Source organism: Galeopterus variegatus, unplaced genomic scaffold, assembly GCF_000696425.1.
Source record: "Galeopterus variegatus unplaced genomic scaffold, G_variegatus-3.0.2 Scaffold2326, whole genome shotgun sequence".
Taxonomy (NCBI): Eukaryota; Metazoa; Chordata; class Mammalia; order Dermoptera; family Cynocephalidae; genus Galeopterus; species Galeopterus variegatus.
Window position 1 is genome coordinate 269,501 of NW_007728437.1, and position 21,879 is coordinate 291,379.

The 21,879-nt window shown below is 46.7% G+C and overlaps 1 protein-coding gene across 1 annotated transcript in view; it reads left to right on the plus strand.

The window, feature by feature from the left end:
• MAML1 (mastermind-like 1 (Drosophila)) overlaps window positions 1–20,159 on the plus strand; it is a 51,845-nt gene extending 31,686 nt beyond the window's left edge. The window contains exons 2-5 of the mRNA XM_008581324.1: window positions 5,965–7,380; window positions 9,281–9,520; window positions 12,918–13,014; window positions 16,677–20,159. Coding sequence (XP_008579546.1) covers window positions 6,328–7,380; window positions 9,281–9,520; window positions 12,918–13,014; window positions 16,677–17,659 — 2,373 coding nt within the window. The 5' untranslated portion in view covers window positions 5,965–6,327 and the 3' untranslated portion in view covers window positions 17,660–20,159. The remainder of the gene's footprint in view (window positions 1–5,964; window positions 7,381–9,280; window positions 9,521–12,917; window positions 13,015–16,676) is intronic.
• Window positions 20,160–21,879: the final 1,720 nt, after the last annotated feature.

Genomic DNA, 21,879 nt, shown 5'->3' on the forward strand with positions numbered 1-21,879 from the left:
AATGCTTAAACCTCAGGAAATCTTATGTGATTTTCTGAGTTTTATCTGCTGTTAAAGAGGAACAGTGATACTAATCTTGCAGGCTTGTTTTGAAGGTTGAGTGAGATCCTGATTAACTGGGACTAATCAGTTAATGATAATAAGTAATTGGGAATAGCTGATAACACCAGGGTCTGGGATTCAACCCTGTACCCTTGTTCAAGACAAAAATAAATAAATAAAATAACTGAGAATGAGGGGTCAGCAAGGCACACTTGGTGAATAATGACTTATCCCTTCAGCACTTGGTTCAGATTTGTGCCTTATCAAAGTAAAAGTTGCTGCTTGGCATGCATTTCTCAAATTTCCCCTCAAATCTCTGAAACCTTCAATGTTGCATGAAAATGGGTCAACTTTACCTGACGGAAGGGTATTTTCCAACAAGAAGTCAGGATTCCTCAAGGTCCTCTCAGTGTACATACAGGGTTCTGGAAGACCTCATGGGAAAAGGAAAAGCAAGCATAGTATTGGGTTGAAATTGCCAGTATTTAACGATTGTTACCTTAAAAATTTCTGATTTTATGTTTCAACCTATAGTTTTGTGGAGTCCTAGTGAGCTGCACCATTGGAGTGCAGTCTGGACATGGTTGGAGAGATGGTAGGGAGTTAAACTCATTCCAGAGCCTGAAGGATGTAGGAGCCAACAGGCTCAGGACTGTGAAGATTGAAGGCAACCAGGAGCCATTGAAGGGCTTTAAGGAAAAGTGACCATATTTGCTTTTGGCACCATCATTCTGGCCATGGTGTAGAATACAGATGGGGGTGAAGGTTACCACAGGACTTGCTTTAGACACAGTTAAAATAATTCAGATGAGAGAAATTGGTGTTAGTGAATGGAAAGAAGAGGTTGAGTTCAAGAAAGGCTGAGGAAATAGACAGAGTTTGGGTACCAATTGGATATGGGGAGTAAAGAAGGAGGGTGCGAGGAGAGCTGTTTGGTTTCTGGTTTATGTGACTGGGTGGCTAGTAGTGACATTCTCTGAGATAGGTATAGAGGAAAGGAGAACAGGACCGAGGAGAAGCTGTCTTTGGCTTTGGCCAGATTTCGTCTGAGTTATCTGTTGTGTCTGCCCAAGTAGAGGCATGCTAGGTAGGTAGTTGGACAAATAGGAGTCAGAAGCTCTGCAGAGGTGGGTGGGTAGAGATAGCACATTCATTCACAAATGTTTATTGAGTGCTGGACACTGTTCTAGGTACAGGGGTCTAACGGAGGGAGCTAGGCCCATTCAGATGGGTGGGGAATCATCAAGGAAATAGAGAGTGTGACTGTGGGGAGAAGGAAGTGATCGGGGAATGACTGAGGAGGTAAGTGACCTCAATTATGAGATGAGTCATCCCTGGAAATATCAGAGGGAAGAAGTGTTCTGAGCAAAGAGAAGAGCAAGTGCAGAGGCCCTGAGACAGGTATGAGCAAGCACATTTGAGGAATTGTAAGACCTGTGTGGCTCTAGCATGGTGTCCAATAGGGAGGGGCGGGCCCTGAAAGGAGGTTGGAGAGGCAAGGGCTGAGTAGATCAGTGTTAGGTCCCCGGGAAGTTGGGTTTATTCTGAGTGCAATGTTCAGTCATAGAAAATTGAAGACACGGGATTGGGTGAGATCACTCAGAGAGAATGTGGAGTGTAAAGGGGAGAGGACTCCAATATTTAATTGAAGGGCAGGAGAAGGGGAGACTTCTCAAAGGAGACAGAGGAAACAAACAGAAAAGTAGAAGAGAAGACAGTAAAGAAGTGTGAGGAAAGAGGACTTTAAAGGTAGAATGACGGGCCGGCCTGGTGGCGCACTGCTATAGTGCGCTGCTTGGGAAGCGCGGCAGCGCTCCCGCCGAGGGTTCGGATCCCACATACAGACCGGCCGCTCACTGGCTGAGCGAGGTGCGGGGGCAACACCAAGGGTTGTGATCCTGTTGCCGGTCCCGGTCCGGTACGGGCGCGGCACTGAGGGTTGCGATCCGTTGCCGGTCACGAAAAAAGACAAAAAGGAAAAATAAAATAAAATAAAGGTAGAATGACTTATTAAGTGGCAGATGATGGAGGAATGGAAGGAAGAGCAAGAGAGAAAGGAAGGATTGAAAATGTGGCCTGTGAATAAAAGCAGGAAGATCATTGCTGACCTTGGAGAAAGCAGTTCTCTTAACTACTCCCTCCCTTTTCCCACATCCTGTCGGCTCCAGAGTGGTGAGGGAAATAATCCATATTGCAGTGGACCAAGGTGCTGGCTCTAAGAAGCAGGGATGGGTGGTTTTTGGCTGAGAGGAGGATGACAGAGGAGGGAAGAGGAAGAAAATCAAGTTTCCAGGAAGCACTGGTGGCTGCCCTAGGTGGCTACCAGTGTATGATAGGAGAGAACCATTCCTGTCTTCAACAGCCACATCTATTTTTTTTGTTTGTTTGTTTAGGGGTTTTCTTGGCGGTTGGACAGAATGGGGATCCAAACAGCAACATCTATTTGTTAACTCAGAGTGGAAGAGTATAGGTGTTGTCATTTTCTCGGAAAGTTTGACCACAAAGCACACTGGGATTTCAGCAGTAGGTGGTTGAAGAAGGAGGAAGTGGAGACTGGGTGAGGGACTGTTGTCCTGCAAGGCTAGTGTCGGGGGTGGAGGGGTCAGGATGCTGATTAGTTGTCTACAAGTTATGGCCAGCCGCAGCTTGATTCAGAGCAGCACTGATATCCTGGAGCCTCTCTCCCAGAGCCAAAGATAGCAAGTGGCACCTGGGGGTGGAAGCCTCCCGGTTAGGGAGCTGGCACAGGCCAGGGTGGGAGTCAGGCCAGCCGGGTGCCTTGGTGGAAGGCTGACTTGGTGAGCATGATACTCTCCATTAGATTACAAGCATGTGATCACATTATCTCCCAGAATTGCATACTCCTGGAACCCTGCACACAGCTGAGACCATTCAGTGGAACAGCAGGAACTTCTGAGCTAAAGTACCTGGAAGTACCAGATATGCTGAGAACAAGCTCACATATTTATATATGGCAGCCAGAGTTGTTTTAATTTATAGCACCTTCTGTGTTTGTTCTTACATAACTTTTAATCTGTGCAGGCTGTTTTCCCATCTCTGTTGTAAATTCCTGGAGCTTAGGCTCCACAGCTTACTATCTTTGCCTTCCCCTACAGTGCCCCACGCATATCAGGCACTCCTGCAAATGCTGAAGTCTTAAAAATCTGCCAGGGACACCACATTCCACAGTCCCCATCCCTGCCTACATCATTCCTGTTAAAATTTGTGAGTAGTTGAGAAAACGGCCCAGTGTTTCCTTTGGCTAAAAGCAGTCAGTATTGCAAAATAGAATTGTTACTGTGGAACTTGTCTACAGCTGTTTGCATGTGGATATTGAAAGAGGGAGTGGTAGCTTTTATAATTATTAGGGCAAAGAAGGATTCTATCTCTAATCTGGGACAACCAGCTGACTCATCAAATGCCTTGACCCCTTAGGTTTCCATCTTCCCTCTTAGGAAAATGGAAAACGGAGCTCCCAGGTTTAGACAGCCCAGACCTGGCAATGTGGAACAAAAGAAAATAATAGAAAAGAAGAAGAATCCAAGAAATATTAGCAGCTTGTTTTTATTTTCTTTGATCCATTAAATGGGTATGAATTTACCTTCTTCAAAGGAAACTTTTCAAACAATGGGTTTTTATAAAGGGTCCATTTTAAGCATGGTTCCCTTTCCCCCTTCCACCCCTAGGTGGCAGTAAGAAGCCAAAGAACCTACTTGAAAATAAAGCAAATGTCCTTCAGTTGTAAGGGCCAAGGGCCCTGTTCTTCATTTGGGTCCTAGGATTATGTATTGCTTACCTCTGCCCCACAGTTCCCTTTGTTGGGCATTCCTAAGTTTTTTTTTTTTTTTTTTCTTTCTTTCTTTCTTTTTTTCCTTTTTTTTTTTTGTCTTTTTTCGTGACCAGCAATGGATCGCAACCCTCAGTGTCGCGCCCGTACCGGACCGGGACCAGCTACGGGATCGCAACCCTCGGTGTTGCTCCCGCACCTCGCTCAGCCAGTGAGCGGCCGGTCTGTATGTGGGATCCGAACCCTCGGCGGGAGCGCCGCCGCACTTCTCAAGCGGCGCCACCGGGCTGGCCCCTAAGTTTTTTTTTTTTTTTTTTTTTTTTCAAGCCAGTTTAGGTACCCATATATGGATTTAAAGAAATACTGACTCAGCTAGGATTTATAGAACACTGTGCAGTCAGCTTTAACAGTTAAAAATAAAATGTTTGGATCCCCATTTTGGCCAGCTGCCAAAAACCAAAAAAAAAAAAAAAAAGAAAAGAAAAAAAATTTTTTTGACGTGTTAAGAAAAGGAATGGGAACATCAGAATTGGAGTTTGAGACTGAGAAAATGGTCCTCACTGATGTCCATCGGGTAGTCTGCTGCTGAGAGCTGGTGCACTTGGAGTTGCCTCTAGCAGGACACCGAAGTCGGAATACTCCTGCAGTCGGGCTTGGGCAAGTGTGGTGTGTCAGTGTGGCCATTCTCTGCAGCCAGAGGAAACATCACAGAGCACTGTGTGCCACTCTCTGATTCCTCTGAAATCTATTTAAAGATAATAATTAGAGCTATTATTTGGAACATTTTTTAATAGCACACAGTAGATTCTTAGGGTTAGTGGGTGGGAGGGATGATATTGGGAGTGGGAGATGAAGGACAAAAATGTAATAAAAGTAAAAATAAGAAAGGAACAAAATGTTTAGAGGCTGAACTCGGGCGCCTCCTCTGGTCAGTGGAGGAGTTGGTTCCTGACGGCTGAAAACAAGGCTGGGGAAATAGTGGAAAGATACCACCTCTCCTCCCCATCACCGCTGTCATGTTCTCATCATGAAATTCCTGCCCCAAACTCTCAGGGTACTTATTGCTATGCTGCCCTTACTCTATAGGGTACCTATGTCCCATGTCCTAGAAGACTGGAATCCCATGAAGAACAGGAACCACCTTGTCTTTATATTCTCCACAGTACTTGTGTCTGGAAAAAGGTAGACTCTTAATAAGTCTAGTTGAGTGAATCTAGTTGAGAAAATGAGGAAGTAGAGAATAATGGTGCCAGACCAGACATGATTGTATTCAAATCAGTGGTCTTGTAAGAAGTGGTGAGGTTTGGGCCGGCCCGGTGGTGCACTGCTACAGTGCGCTGCTTGGGAGCGTGGCGGCGCTCCCGCCGAGGGTTCGGATCCCACATACAGACCGGTTCCCGCTCACTGGCTGAGCAAGGGGCGGGTGCAGCACTGAGGGTTGCGATCCCGTTGCTGTCCCGGTCCGGTACGGGAGCGACACTGAGGGTTGCGGTCCGTTGCCGGACATGAAAAAAGACAAAAAAAAAAAAAGAAGTGGTGAGGTTTGTGAGAGTGGGGATTGGGAGCAGGACTTGGAAGATGGGGAGGAGAGTGGGACAAAAGCTGAAAGGCCTGTATGGCATGAGAGGAAGCAACCCAGCCTGGATAGAAAAGGTAGACCTGGGAAGGGCATGAAAATGGCCTGTGCAACCAGTTAGAGGCATGACACTCATGGTCAGCACCCACCATGACCTGAAAAAGGGACTGTTCTAGTCAGGGATCTGTCAGTTGAAAGCAACAGAAAACCAAGTTAAGCTGGCTTAGACACGAGAAGGAATTTATTGGTTCACATAAGTGGGAAGTCCAGGGGAATGGCTGGTCTCAGGTTCAGCTAGATTCAAGACTCCAGTGATATTCTCAAGAATCTGTATGTGTCATCTGGCTCTTTTTCATTGGTAGACACCAATTCTGACTGGCCAGGTCCAGAAATGGGGAGTGAGGCTCCTCTTCCGAGAAGGGAGAAGTGCAAACTGGGCAAGCAAAATCCACTGGAGACCTTTGCAAGGGTATAGCCCCTGGGTTCAGTCACTGTTACAAGCAGAGGGGACCTCATACATGGTGTTGTGTATTAAGTTACTCTTTTTGATGTTTTTCAGCATCTTCATGATACAGTGAAGAGGAATCTTGACAGTGCCACCTCCCCTCAGAATGGTGATCAACAGAATGGCTATGGAGATCTCTTTTCTGGGCATAAGAAGACCCGCCGGGAGGCCCCTCTGGGAGTAGCCATCTCTTCCAATGGACTGCCTCCAGCCTCCCCGCTTGGTCAGCCTGACAAGCCTCCTGGGGGAGATGCTCTACAGTCCAGCGGGAAGCACTCTCTGGGGCTAGACTCTATCAACAAAAAGTGTCTGGCAGACTCGAGCCTCCACTTGAATGGAGGCAGTAACCCCAGTGAGCCATTTCCTCTGAGCTTGAATAAAGAACTGAAGCAGGAACCTGTTGATGACCTGCCTTGCATGATCACTGGGGCTGGAGGCTCCATATCGCAAAGCAACCTCATGCCTGACCTCAACCTTAACGAGCAGGAGTGGAAGGAGCTCATCGAGGAGCTGAACAGGTCAGTGCCCGATGAAGACATGAAGGACCTGTTTAATGAGGACTTTGAAGAGAAGAAGGACCTAGAGTCTTCTGGTTCTGCCACACAAACCCCCTTGGCACAGGACATTAATATTAAGACTGAATTCTCTCCAGCAGCCTTTGAGCAAGAACAGTTAGGCTCTCCACAAGTGAGAGCCGGGTCTGCAGGACAGACCTTTCTGGGGCCTTCATCTGCCCCTCTGAGCACAGATTCCCCCAGCCTAGGGGGTTCTCAGACCCTGTTCCACACCTCTGGTCAGCGCAGGGCAGACAATCCCAGCCCAAATCTGATGCCGGCATCAGCCCAGGCCCAGAATGCACAAAGAGCCATTGCAAGTGTGGTGTTGCCTGGCCAGGGCCCAGGTGGGGCCTCAGAGCTGTCCTCTGCACACCAGCTCCAGCAGATTGCTGCCAAGCAGAAGCGTGAGCAGATGCTCCAGAACACACAGCAGGCTGCCCCGGCACCAGCCCCAGGCCAGATGTCCACATGGCAGCAGACAGGGCCCTCTCACAGTCCCTTAGATGTCCCTTACCCCATGGAAAAGCCTGCCAGCCCTCCTAGCTACAAGCAAGACTTCACTAACTCCAAATTGCTCATGATGCCTAGTGTGAACAAGAGTTCCCCTCGGCCTGGAGGCCCCTACCTCCAGCCCAGCCATGTGAACCTGCTGAGTCACCAGCCACCAAGTAACTTGAATCAGAACTCTGTGAATAATCCAGCATCAGTGCTGGACTACGGCAATACAAAACCCCTTTCTCATTACAAAGCGGACTGTGGGCAAGGCAGCCCTGGGTCTGGCCAGAGTAAGCCAGCCCTGATGGCTTATCTTCCTCAGCAACTGTCTCATCTGAGTAATGAGCAGAACCCTTTGTTTCTGATGAAACCAAAGCCAGGAAATATGCCCTTCCGATCACTGGTTCCACCTGGCCAGGTGAGTACGTAGCTTTGCTTTCTGTTATTCTGCTGTAGATACTCTAGTGAGGTTACGTGCTAAATTGGAAGGAAACTGGCTCTGAGGTAGTTACGGGAACAAAGGGAGCAGGAAGTGGCTGCTGTCATTCTTTGACACCCTTGGGAGTGAAAATTTATAAAATAAACCAGAGTTGATTCTTAATAAACAAAAATAGGGTGAGATTCCGTAGTATTTTAACTTGATTTTAACTACACAGACATTTGAAGAACAGCTGCATTTAGTCCAGTGTTTCTTTCGTGCTATAAAATTGAGTCATTTTTGTGGCTGTGTTTTGCAGGTAAAGATCACATTTAATGTGTTTCTTAGAGGCTTTGCTTTTTTTTAACCACTTTTCAGATCTCTTGTGTTCAAAATCCCTTAATTTTTGGTAAGTTTGTAACATTTTAGGTATGTGCTGCTTCCCAATACATCTAAACTCTGTGGTTAGTTACAGTGCTCAAGCCTAGCAGAATCAAATGGCTCCAGAGGGTAAAAAATGGCCCTTTTGATTCTCTTCTTCACTACTTTAAGTAAGCCTGCAGTGAATACTTTCGTATATCTTTGTGAATTTGTAGTACACTCTAAAATTTTAAAAATCAAAAGTTAAATAAAACAGTGCTAATATCATGAAGAAATTGACATACTCGTTGAGGGTACATAAATGAGCACACTGCTTTGGGAAAGCCATTGGGCATTATGTGTTTTTCGTAATCCATAAAAAGGTTCATAAGCATTGATTCATTATACCCCCTGCAAGTTGATCTAAAGAAGTAATCTAAAATAAAAAAGAATGTTATGTACAAGATATTCTTTGCATGATTATTTCTAATTGCCAAAAACTGAAAGCAAAACAAAACAAAACAAAAACAAAAACTGGAAGCAGTTTAAGCATCTATCAACAGGAAAATCCATTTGTAAATGTTGATACTTCCACTTATTTCAGCCATTAAAATGTTTCACAGCCATTAAACATGACTATAAGAAATGATGAGCACCACAGTACTAACTGTTGTCATTTGAGTAGCATGTTGGATCTTACAAAGCATTCTCAGTAGACCTTAAACTTCTGGTTTTGGGGTGAAGAAATTACACCATCACAGTCTAAGATTAGAATATTGTAAAGATGAAATATAGAAACAAATAAAAACTGGAAAGAAATTCAGAAAGGTGAACTTGTTTAAATAAAAATTACTTTTTGCCTTTTTCCTGTGCTGTTTTCCCCTTTTGTTCTAAATGTAAGAAATGATGTTGGGATAAAATTGTGGTAGCCTTTCACATGATTATCATTTTTGGTCCACATATTAACAGAATAACTGTTAAAGTTCTAATTGATACTCAATATTTTTGAGCACGTGTATCTGACAAATGCTAAGCAGTCTTTTCCCAGAAAAATGCTTGTACACAAGTGGATGGACATAAAATTTTAGGCAGTTCAAGGACAGTCCCAAACTCAAATTCATGCGCATGGGATGTGTTGTCTCCATTGACCAGAGCCCCTCAGAGTGCTCTTCTGTGGACCCCTCTGCACTCCAACATTCCAATAAGCCATTGTTTATAAGCCTTGATTGCTTACTGGAACTCTTGTGTGCAAATATGAGAGCTTAAATAATGCATAATGTAAAATCACCCCTTTGCCATGGTGAATCTTAGGAAGCAAAGCTAACACCTATTGAGTAATTGTTCATTGCTAGGTGTGTGTATGCCTGGGTGTCATTACTTTTGGTTTCCATCCCAGCCCTTTGGGATGGTTATTAGTAGAGGTCCGCAGGGAAGGCTCAGCTTCAAGAGAGCTCTCAGTGGGTAGAGCTCATCTGGTCTGATCATAGCTTAGAGACTTCATTGGTCCCACCTGACTAAATCCCCTTATCTGTACTGACAGGAGCAGAACACTTCCAGTGTCCCTGTGCCAGCCCAGGCCACCAGCGTTGGGACCCAGCCACCTGCTGTGTCCCTGGCCAGCACTCACAACAGCTCCCCCTATCTCAGCAGCCAGCAGCAGGCTGCTGTCATGAAGCAGCATCAGTTGCTTTTGGACCAACAGAAACAGAGGGAGCAGCAGCAAAAGCACTTGCAGCAACAGCAGTTTCTGCAAAGGCAACAGCATCTTCTGGCAGAACAGGTAAAAAAAAGATGGAAGAAAACTGTCCCCACTCCGCACCTTTGCCTGCATCTTAAATCACTGCAGGAATCGCAAGCTCCATTTGTGCACGTGGATTTGCACCAATATGTGTGCCTGGTGTTAGAGGAATTTGCTCTTTAAAAACCCCTTTCCAGGAGTGTGGCACTTATCAGACAGGGGTGGTGTAATGCAGGAGCTCCAGATCTGAGAGGGCACTCATGTAGTGTTCACCTGTTCTGAAGAAATCACCTGGAAGGAAGTCCAGCAGGTGGAGACATTGGTTTATTAGACTTACAAGAGGCAACGATGGTGGCGGGTAGATAAGAAGTCTGCTCTGCCATGGAGCACACACAGTAGTTATATAGTTAACAGATCAAAGTAAGAATGTAAACCATTTTCATGTACTTAGTGTCCTGCTTCTTCCAGCATCTTATTTATCTAAAGGGAATGTGCTTTTCCTTGGGTAACTGCCTTGGTCAGGGGCAACCTCCCCAGGAAGGAGGGAGGCAAAAACTCTGGTATGCAAGGAAGGGGGAAATAGGGCTATGTCCAGCACCTACCCAACAGGTGACCTGTGTCAGAAGCTGTCACTTAGTGGGTATTAATGAAGGCAGAAACTATGGCTAAAACAATGTGAAAGAGGCATTTTTCCGTGTTACTGGTCAGTAGCTTCTAAACCAGAGTCCACTTGTCCATCAGTCTGGAGTTTGTTATACACCAGAATGTGAAGAGGGCAGTGAAGGTGTCCCTGAAGGTCTAAGATTCTAGAATCAGGACAGCAGTTCACTCACTTGGTCACCAAGTGTAGTGTGCAGGCATTAAGGGTTACAAGTGAGAGTTCTTGAGATTTTTAAAAATTAATTTTTTTGTTTTAAATTTTTTTAGTAGCTGGCCAGCATAGGGATCAGAACCCATGACCTTGGCATTACCAGCACCTTGCTCTCCCAAGCGAGCTAATCAGCCAGTCCTGGGATTTTAAGTTATTACTTTAAGAAATAAGAACTAACTCCAGAAGAGTGAAGTTGATCGAGGATGATCACTGCCTCAATTCTGCCATTTTTAAAAAAACAATGGTTTTGGGGCTGGCCGGTTAGCTACGTTCATTAGAGTGCTGCCTTGTAACACCAAGGTCAAGGGTTTGGATCCCTGTACCAGCCAGCTACCAAAAAAAAAAAAAAAACCCAGTTTTATTGGGGTATAAGTCACATAATATATGATTCACCCATTTAAAATGTATGTACTAGTCTGTTTTCTGTTGCTTATAACAGAATACCTGGAACTGGGTAATTTATAAAGAAATGAAATTTATTTCTTAAAGTTTTTTTTTTTGTCTTTTTCCGTGTCCGGCAACGGATCGCAACCCTCAGTGTCGCCCCCGTACCGGACCGGGACCAGCAACGGGATTGCAACCCTCGGTGTTGCCCCCGCGCCTCGCTCAGCCAGTGAGCGGGAACCGGTCTGTATGTGGGATCCGAACCCTCGGCGGGAGCGCCGCCGCACTTCTCAAGCGGCGCACTAGCGCAGTGCGCCACCGGGCCGGCCCTATTTCTTAAAGTTTTAGAGGCTGGGAAGTCCAATGTCCAGGGGAACATCTGGTGAGGGCTGCCTTTTTTTTTTTTTTCCTTGCAGTTGGCCAGTACAGGGATCTGAACCCATGACTTTGGTATTATAAGGCTATACAATAAGCAACTGAGTTAACCGCCAGCCTTTCTCCTTGGTGGGGAGTCTCTGTAGAGTCCCAAGGGAGTGCCTGGTATCACATGGCGAGGGCTGAGCAAGAACTCACTAACATGCTTCTTCTCCTCCTTATTATAAAGCCATAAGTGCCACTCCTGTGATGCCCACTTATCCATTAATCCATGAATGTTTGTCCCCCCTAAAGCTAATGTGGAAGTTTGATCTCCAATGTGGTGATGTTGAAAAGGGGGGCCTTTGGGAGGTTATCACTGGATTAATGGATTAATGAGAAATTAATCCATTCATGAGGGCAAAAACCTCACGATCCAATAACCTCCCAAAGGCCTCCCTTTTCAGTATCACAACATTGGAGATCAAGCGTCCACATTAGCTTTAGAGGGAACAAACATTCAGACCATAGCAATATACAATTCAGTGGTTTTTAGTATATTCACAGAGTTGTGCAACCATCACCATAATTGACTTTAGAACATTTTCGTTGCCCCAAAACAAACCCCGTATCCATGAACAGTCATTTTCCCATCTACCCCCAACCTCTCGACCCTAGGCAACCACTAAATCCACTTTCTGTCTGTTTAGATTTGCCTATTCTAAACCTTTCATATTAATGTTTTCAAGATTTTTTTTTTTTTGTCCTTTTTGAGACCGGCCGCACCGCGCTCAGCCAGTGAGCGTACCGGCCATCCCTATATAGGATCCGAACCCGCGGCGGGAGCGCTGCTGCGCTCCCGGTGCCGCACTCTCCCGAGTGTGCCATGGGTTCAGCCCAATGTTTTCAAGATTTAACCATGTACTATGTATCAGAACTTCATTCCTCTTTATAACTAAATAATATTCCATTGTATGGATATATTATGTTTTATTTATTCATTCATCTGTTGGTGAACATTTGGGTTATTTCTACTTCTTGGCTGTTATGAATAATGCAGCTTTGAATGTTCACGTACAACTTTTTTTTTTTTTTCCTTTTTGTCTTTTTTACTGACCGGTAACGGGATCACAACCCTCAGTGTCGCGCCCGTACCGGGGACCGGCAACAGGATTGCAACCCTCAGTGTTGCACCTGCACCGCGCTCAACCAGTGAGCGGGAACCGGTCTCCACATGGGATCTGAACCCTCAGCGGGAGTGCCGCTGCGCTCCCAAGCGGCGCACTCTCCCGTGCGCCGCCGGGCCGGCCCCAGGTACAACTTTTTGTGTGGACATATGTTTTCAGTTGTCTTGGCTATATACTTATGAGTGGAATTCTAGGTCATAGGGTAATTATTATGTTTAATCTTTTGGGGAACTGCCAGACTGTTTTCTACAGCATCTACACCATTCACACCAGCAGTGTCTGAGGGTGCTGATTTCTTCACATCTCACCTGACTCTTGTAATTATCTGACTTACTGATTCTAGATGTCCTAGTGGGTGTGAAGTGGTATCTCATTGTGCTTTGATTTGCATTTCCCTGATCTGCCCTCCATTTTTTAAACTGATACAGGTACCTTTTTTTTATTTATTGCTCCTTAGATCTGCCTCATCCTTTGATTTTATGCTATTTATTTAAAACCTCCCAAATGAGATCACCATCATTATTTCCACAGGAGCCCATCTGTGAGTAACAAAGTGGTGCAATTTACTTTGCTCTGACCTAACTCTGCTTTTGTATTTATGTGGGTTTTGTTGTTTTATTTTGTTGTTCTTGGCATTTTCCAGGAGAAGCAGCAGTTTCAGCGTCATCTGACCCGCCCGCCACCCCAGTACCAAGACCCGACACAAAGCACCTTCTCACAACAGGTTGGACAGTTCACAGGTAAGGGGTGTCTGAAGTGATGGAGTGGGAACAAGGGGAAGGCAGGCACTGGACATAACAGTTGGTCCATTTGAGTTCATTGCCGATCATTGTCCAGTGCTGATTGAACTCTGCCTACCTCTGTGCTAGGTGCTAAGTGGATTTACTTGATCATGTAAACCTCAGACTGTCTAGGGAGCCCAGCTTTCTAGCTACCCTGTGGCAAGTAAGAGAAGAGGATCATAAAGGCAGACCACTGAGATACTTTTGCTGTGTCCCTGGCTATACAGTCTTCTGAAGAAAATCATTTCTAGTTGGAGGGCATCTTATCAACAGGAAATAGCTTCTGTAATTCTTAAGAAAGTTCTTTGCTTCTACTTTTATGTGTCTCTTCAAAAAGTGACCCTCTCCTATTTTCTAGATAAGGAGACACTTAATGCACTTGTGTGGCCTTTTGCTTTTTTTCTCTCCTCCTGTCTGCTAACAGCATCAGCAGTGGGCATTTGGCCAGAGTAGGGCAGGAAGCACACTGAGGTCTCAGTGGTCACCTCTGATATGTGCCAGGGGAACTTGCTTAGGCTGTTTTGAGAGCCCTCAGCTAATTGGAGTTCCAGTACCAGAGTGGCTAGCAGCCCTGCCCTAGCAAGAAATGAAGGGGAGCTGAACATGGGTGTTTACAGTATGCCTTTCACAGGATACTTCTTTTACACGGCAGACCACCTAATGCCTAGTTGTCTGACCCATGATCCGGGGATCCCTCACCCGGGAAACTTGCTGATACTGACAGATGCCTTTGTGGCTCTTGTCTGACCCATGTGCAGTTTATGCCGGCCTGACCATTGCTCTGGCGCTAAAAGCCCAGACTCGTGTTCTCTCCAGCATCCCAGGGAAAACCTGGCCTGGGGTAGCCCTTGGTTCTTCTGATGGAAGGCGCAAATTCAGTACTCCAGCACAAAAGGAAATAAGTTCAGATCCTGGGCAGGGAGAGTGCAATGAGTCGTGAGGGCAGTCTTTGGTCCCCAGGTCATGCAAAGCAGTAATGAAGAGTCAGGCAAAGAGAGAGATCACAAGCAAGAGTGTGGCAACTGGCAGTATATATAAGGGCATAGGGTGTCACTTTAAATTCTCGGGCAAATGCCTGAATGGTTCATTAAAACAATTGGCGGTGAGAGTCTGTGGCCTGTAGGACCTCCCCAGCTACCAGAGGACCATTCTGTTCACAGCCTCTCCTGGGGAGGCCACTTCCCTCACTGTGTTCTACCACACATGCCCTCTCCTTCATCCCACCACTCCCTGCTCCAGCAGGGTAGCCCCTCAGTATTAGCTGCCATATTTCCCCTGTCCTCCAGACAGTAAGGGAGAAGAGACCAGCTGGATCTTTTGCCAAACCGGGGAGAGAGACTGGAGTTTCCCTGTTTCAAGCCAGGCTCTTCACTGGGGTCAGCTGCATACCAGAGTCAGTCACTTGGCTGGATGTGAGGGTGACCACCTCAAGAGAGCTTTGAACCTCCACATTCTCGTTAATACCTTCACATCTCACCTTCCCTTTCTGGGGAGGGAATCCCTGGTTCCTACAGTATAACCTGGTCCTCAAGGCCTCTATCACAGCATGGGGTATGGCCATGCCATTTGGGTCCAGAGACACAGGCCTTGACCTTCCCCCTTTCTTCACCCTGGGACATGACATGTATGGTGTTTCCTATGGTAAAAGATGGAGGCAGTTCAGGAGTCTGCTAGTATACGTATCTGTGTACATACATTGTCCCCTCCCCCACCCCCACCCAGCCTCAGTCCCTGGCAGACATGGGCAGAGTCGGCGAGACTGCTGTCCACTGCTTTGCCCCAGCTACCTGTGGCTGAGTGTTCCCAGAGACCCCCTTAACCTCCCAAGTAATAAGAAGCTAAGTACTTTTTTTAAAAACAGGGGTGTGGGGGAGATTGGGGGCAAAAGCAGGGTGCCTAGTCTGCTAGGTGGGAGAGATGCCTCTTAAGTTCTTATTTCTGGCCACTGGCTTGAGCCATTTGGGTGTGGTATTCTACTTTTAATGTCTAGGCAGCAACTTTTGCTGTGTCGTTCCCGTTGCAGGCTATTACTCTTGAAATGCACAGAGATTTCAAGTGATAGACACAGTAAAATTTGGTCTCTCCCTGCCTTCCTAGTCTTGGAATATCTTAGAAGCCTATCTCTTTCCTTGTCAGTGACCCTCAAAGCGCCTCAAAGAAACTGACCACAGCTGCGTGTCCTGGAGGAGACCGGGTGGGGGTTTTTATATATGCTAACTGGGAATATGGGTTGAAGTCTGCAGGTGTCTCCCACGTTTCCTGCCTTCAGTCCCATCTGACATTGTCTGGGCTCTCTTCTTTTCCTCAACCCAATTTTTATTTACGAGCTAGTGGAGAGAGGAAGACGAAAAAGTACTGTACTAAGTTATAGCCAATCCCTGAACGATGACTCTCCTACCCCCAGAAACCAGTCGTGGTTAATGATGCCACCGTGTGTCCACTGCTTAAGCCAGAAGTCCTAGACAGCAGGTTCCCTGAGGATAGGGACCCTCTCTCTGTCCCATACCATGCTGTCTCCCCAGAACAGCACCTACCACTGAGGAGGTCCTCTGTAAACACCTGGTGATTTCATGCTACACTCCTCCCTCCCTTGACCATCTTGTCATTTTATGGTATAATCACTAGGGTCTGGTGGAATGTCTTCACACAGTCTTGCTCCTCCATCCCCACATTACCACATTTAACCCTCTCCCTCATATCAGTGACTTTAACAGCCTCTCCCCAGCAGGGTATAACCCAGTGTCAATCCAGTTACTCTTTGGCTTTACAACCCAGTCCTTCACTTGCTGTCCGCAGCTCTTCCCAGTCAGGACAGGACTAGATCTTCTGTTTTATCTCTAACCAGCTGGCCACTGTCCCCACACCCTAGCCACAGTCAGCTTCTTAAAGTTCCCTACGTAGACTGTCTTTCATGACTCTGGGCGTTTGCATACACTGTTTCCTCTTCATAGAATGCTCGTTTTCTCCATACTGTTAAACTTTGAAACCCAAAGTACTTGTCACCATCTCTCTGAAGGCTTCCCCAAATTTTCTCAGGCACCAAGCCTTTAGGCCCCTGCATTCCCACAGCCTGCTGCTCAGGCCATGACCCTGTCACACCATGTGGTCACTTTGCCTCCCAAAGGCAGGTCTTTGATGGCTCCATCTTGAAGTCCCAAGTGCCCAGCATAGGGACCCACTGCAGAAGTTTGGTGGGTGTTTGAAAGGTGAACAGATGAATCCACTGGCTTTCACTCCCCTGGAGCTTTGCCCCTTCCCCTGTGCCCTTCTGAATCCTGTCATTGTCACACCTGGCCTCCATTCTACCCTGTGGGAGACATTCTACTCCAGCCCCCAAGGTGCTCTTTTTCAAAGTGTACCCCTGACCATGAGAAGATGTCTGGTGTTATAATTGGGCCTTTTATGTCTGTAGGATAGGGGCTGCAATGTGGGTCTCAGAGGTGTCTCCACAGTGGTGGTCAAGAAATGCCAGCTTGGGGCTGGCCATTTAGCTCAGTCGGTTAGCACGTGGTGCTGATAACACCAAGGTCCTGGGATCGATCCCTGTACCAGCTAGCAAAAAAACAGGATTAAAAAAAAGAAATGCCAGCTCGATTGACAGAATCTTCTCTGTCTTCTAGGATCCTCTGCTGCTGTGCCTGGCATGAACAACTTGGGTCCATCCAATTCCAGCTGTCCCCGAGTGTTCCCCCAGGCTGGGAATCTGATGCCAATGGGTCCTGGACACACTTCAGTTTCCTCTCTCACCTCAAACTCAGGCCAGCAGGACCGGGGTGTGGCTCAGTTCACTGGCTCCCAAAGCATGCCTCAGAGCAGCCTCTATGGCATGGCCTCTGGCATAACCCAGATGGTTGCACAGCCTCCCCCACCACAGGCCACCAATGGACATGCCCACATTCCACGGCAGACCAGCGTGGGCCAGACCGCCACGGTTTCAGCTGCCTATGGGCAGAACTCTCTGGGGAGCTCTGGCCTCTCTCAGCAGCACAATAAGGGGACCCTGAACTCTGGTTTAACTAAGCCACAGGTCCCAAGGGTGTCAGCAGCCATGGGAGGCCAGAATCCCTCATGGCAACATCAGGGAATGTCAAACTTGAGCGGCCAGACCCCAGGGAACAGCAACATAAGCCCCTTCACTGCACCTTCCAGTTTCCACATGCAGCAGGCCCACCTGAAAATGTCCAGCCCACAGTTCTCCCAGGCGATTCCCAGCAGGCCCATGGCCCCCATGAGCTCGGCAACTGCAGCAGGGTCCATGCTGCCCCCAGTGAGTGCACAGCAGAGGACCAGTGCCCCTGCCCCAGCACCACCCCAGTCGGCCCCACAGCAGGGCTTGCCTGGCCTGAGCCCAGCGGGGCCTGAGCTAGGGGCCTTCAGCCAAAACCCCACCTCACAGATGGGCAGCCGGGCGGGCCTACACTGTGCCCAGGCCTACCCTGTGCGGACTGCAGGCCAGGAGCTGCCTTTTGCCTACAGTGGGCAGCCAGGCAGCAGCGGGCTGTCCAGCGTGGCTGGACACACTGACCTGATCGACTCCCTACTGAAGAACAGGACTTCAGAGGAGTGGATGAATGATTTGGATGACCTTTTAGGGTCTCAGTAATGGAGGGACTTGTGGTGTTTTTAGTGTTCATAATCCTATATTTTTGCTCTCAGATTCAAGAAAGAGCAACTTACTTTGGACCAAAAGCCCATGGCCCAGGGAGCTGGGCAGGAAGAGCCCAAGCCCCAGCTGAGGCCCGGCCCTGGTCAGGATCTGGGGGATGTGCAGTTCCCAGGCCAGCAATTGTGGTCCATTGGGCTGGCCCCATCCCATCTGCTGGCATCATTATCTGGTGTTGGGATAGCAGAATAGGGTTCTAAAGGTGGTTTTCTGTCCACATGACCAAAAAAACAACCTTAGCAGTGAAACCCCACGATATCAAGCTTATAAAAATATCTGTGCCATCATGTTGACTTTATCCAAGATTTCTCCACTTGCCCCAGTATTGCGGACAAGTTTTTTTGGAACTTTATATAGCAGAATTATTTGAAATTTGTAGCATAGAAAAGATTTTTTTAAAAAAATTTTCAAGGTTTTTAAACAGATTAGGATAGGTGATGGTTTAAAATGATTACGTGGCATCGGAAACCTAGAGTTTCCTTTTGATTAAAGGCCTTTCTTATTTCCGCTCTTTGTCAGCTTTCAGGGGAGAAGGAGGGTCGCTGGAAAATCATATCTGTATGTACAGGCTATGACTGCATATGCCAAAAAAGAACAGGATGCTGTGAGATAGCAGTTCCGGTAACACAGATAAGGTCTAACTAGCAGCTCCTCCTCCTCCCAGAGTGCTGTTCTTCCTAGTTGTCACTCCTTCAAGAGGACCGTGCCCCCCAGGAATCCCCTCCTCCCATGCACTGGCAGCAGAACCCCAGGCCAAATGCAGAAGTTGGAGATTAGAGATTCCTGTGTCCTTGTGTGTCATGGCTCCCCATCTTCTGCAGTTTCCCTGAAAACTTGTATTTAACATGGTAGGAGTGTGGTCATTGTTTAGTTGTGCACAGATATCTTTCCTTACCCTGTCTTCATTTCCCATGACCTTTCTTTATGCCTCCCTTTCTTCCTGTTTCCAGCCAAAATGAAAAACAGTGATTTACTACATTGGAGGGGGAAAGAGAGTCATTAAAATTCCATAGGGAGCTCTCCCATGGTAAGGGATTGCAGGAAGGAGGCTGCAGGCCGGCCCAGGGGAAGGAATTCCACTGTTTGACCACTTCTGCCCCTCCCACGTCAGATGACTTGCACTTTTTGAAGAGATTGCTTTATAACACTAATACATCCTTTCTAAAGATTCAAGTAGATTTTTCTTTTAAGGTCTATGAATGAATGGACTTGACTAAGCTGAGAGTCCACAAAATAGAATATGACATGTGGGCTGTTTGTGGAAAACAAGATGGAGAGCACTTCCCCATAACGAAAGCAAAATGGTAAGTGCAGGGCGAGACCCTTTTCACAGAGAATGGTGGAGAGAAAGAATATGCTGTAAAGAGTGGCTTATTCGCAGAATGGCCTGTGGAGAAGCCACAGCCCCATTATTATGTCCCTGCAATCTCCAAACGGATCATTCAAAGAATGTCATATGTAAAGAATTGAGCCAAGGAAAATATTCATGTGAATAACCTCAGTCACTTTGAGGGAGTGAAGGGGTTGTACACGCATTGGTGATTATTTTGCACCAACAGTGCCTTTTTCATTGGGGGTACTTGGACCCTCAGATCCTCTTCTCTGATAGCCATTTGCCACCGTGGGTGGTGTTTGGGCCGTTTCCCCTTTAAACACCCTTCTTGCCTTCCCTGTGTACTCAGTTTAGCTCTCAAGGGAATGAATCAAAGCCAGTGAAGACACCATCCTCTGAGAGAGTTCCCCAATCTGATGGGGAAGAGGGTGACTTCAGCAGGTTTTCTACCAAAAATAGGGCTGAAGGCTGGTTATAGATCCTTGCTCCTCTCCGGGTCTCCCTCTGGCTGCTGCCGGCCTCCTGCCTCTGAACCCTGGGGCGCTCACCACATCCTCTGCACTCTGCCTTAGTCCTGGGGCCAGCTGCACAGACAGTGGGCTTCTCACTTGCTGCAGTGTCATAGCAATAAAATGTGACTTTTTTGGGGTCCCCCAGGGAGCTGCCCACGGCTTTATTTATGAATCTGGTTTTTGGGAGTCAGGGGAGGAGATGACTCTGCTTCCATGCACATCCCCGTCTCCCTGGAGCCACGACTCAGAAGAAAAGGGTGCTCGGACTTTTGTTATACACATTTGCTTTGTGTAAATAAATGTTTACAGTTTTATATTAAAGATGGGGTAAATGTTAGAGCTTCCAACTGTATATTTTTTACTTTTATAGATGTTAAAACTATGATCCTTTATATATGTTTTTGGGGAGCTATGATAAGTTTTATGGCAAACAGTCGGTATTGTTAACTTTTTATTGTCATCAAAAGTACATAAAAGTCCTTTTAATCCCCTTATTCTTCTATTTCCCTTAACTCTGGTATACACCAAAAAGAAATCTTTACTTTCCTTGTTTTATCATTATAAAAATAATAAAAGTATTTTGCTAGTATGGAAACTGCCTGTGTATTTGACTTCACAGGGGGTCTACTAGCAGGGGAGGTTTGGTAGTCATTCTCCTTTTGTGATTTAGCTGCTTTCTTATTGGACATTGGTGGGGTTGGTTTGGTTGAAGCCTCAGAGTAACTTCTATTATATGATGAGGGATATACTAAGTTAGAGCTAACATCACTCAGAGAAATGAGTCTCTCCCCACTCTCTGGGGCTCACTAATGACCTTGCATCTAATGCGAGGGAAGTTGGACTAGGTAACTTAGTGATATTTTAAATCCTATGTAGTTCTCATGTTTTATTTAAAATCCTTAGGTTTACCCTCAAAGTGTTTCTTTTCCAGATCCTATTTTGTTTCTTTTCAGGGTAGGGAAACCTACCTTTCTTATTGTAGGAATGGCATGTTCTGGTGCATCTACCCACTCCTGTCGGCATCACGCTGGACCTGGACTGCAGGAGTGAACAAGGCCCCTCTCACCTCGGGCCTTTTCCCTGCTCTGTTTTGCCAGGAGCAGGAAGCAGGTCAGCTTGGCAGGAGCCAGAGTCCCTAAAAGGGCAAAGAGCAGCCTTCAGGGAGGCCGGGGTAAAGAAACACCCTGTGATGGAATCAAAAAGTTAGATTACACTAATATTAAGGGGGAAACATCCGTGACAAATATGAAATGATATTCACTGCCTTGCCCTATGAGGTGCAGTAAAGGAAAAATACTTGAGACTTGTTATGAGGTCTTGGCAGAAAATGCAAATTAGTAGGGAGCTAATTCTGCTTGCCAGATGAACAAAGATGAGTAATATTCAGTGCTGGCTACAGTGTGTTGAAGAAGGCTACTGTACAGTTTTTTGTGGGAAGAAATTTTGCAGAAGGTATCAGGCTTCTTAAAATGTTCATACTGTTTGTCTAACCCAACAATTCCGATTCCGGGAAGCCATCCTTGAAAATATTCTGGGTGCAGAAAAAGGTTACTGCACAGTGCTATAGTAGTTCATAACAGTACTGCTTATAACTGCAGAAAATTAGGATAATCTAGCTGTTGTAGGATCGGTTAAACAAATTGTGGTACTTTCACTTGATGAGATAGGATGCAGTCATAAATTTTTATGAAGGTTTTGAACATAGTAACACGGAATAATGGTTTTGTTGGGGCTATTACATTGCAAGCCAGTAGAAAAGAAATCTGACTAATATAACACTAAAAATTCTCTCCCTGAAGCCCATTTTTAAGGTTACCAGGTAATTCCCAGAATCAAAGGAGGTATTGAACAGCGGGCCTCAGGAGTGGCAAGGGCCAGGTGGTTCCAGATCTCTGGAGTTCTGCCACCACCCTGTGTCTGTGTTGGGTCATCAACCAGGCTCTTGGGATGATGGGGGCGGGTTCCATAGGGACAGTTCACTCAGCATCTCTTCACAGGCACCTGCTATGGCCAGGCATTGCCCTAGGGGCAGGGAGTATGGCAGGAATAGCAACCATATAGGACAAGTCCCCTGTTCCAAGGAGCTTGCAGTTTCAGGTAAAGGAGACTTCACTCACGGTAAACAAGATGATTTCAGAGAGATAAGCGTCGGGAAGAAACTGAAGCAGGGCAATAAGAGGGGCCTGGGACCACGGAGGTGATGGGGGGCTGGCAAAGACTTCTTTAGACATGGTAGGGCAAGTCTCTAAGAAGGTGACATCTATGTGAGGCCCACATGCTGGAGAGGAGCCAGCCAGCCAGAGCTCTAGGGGAAG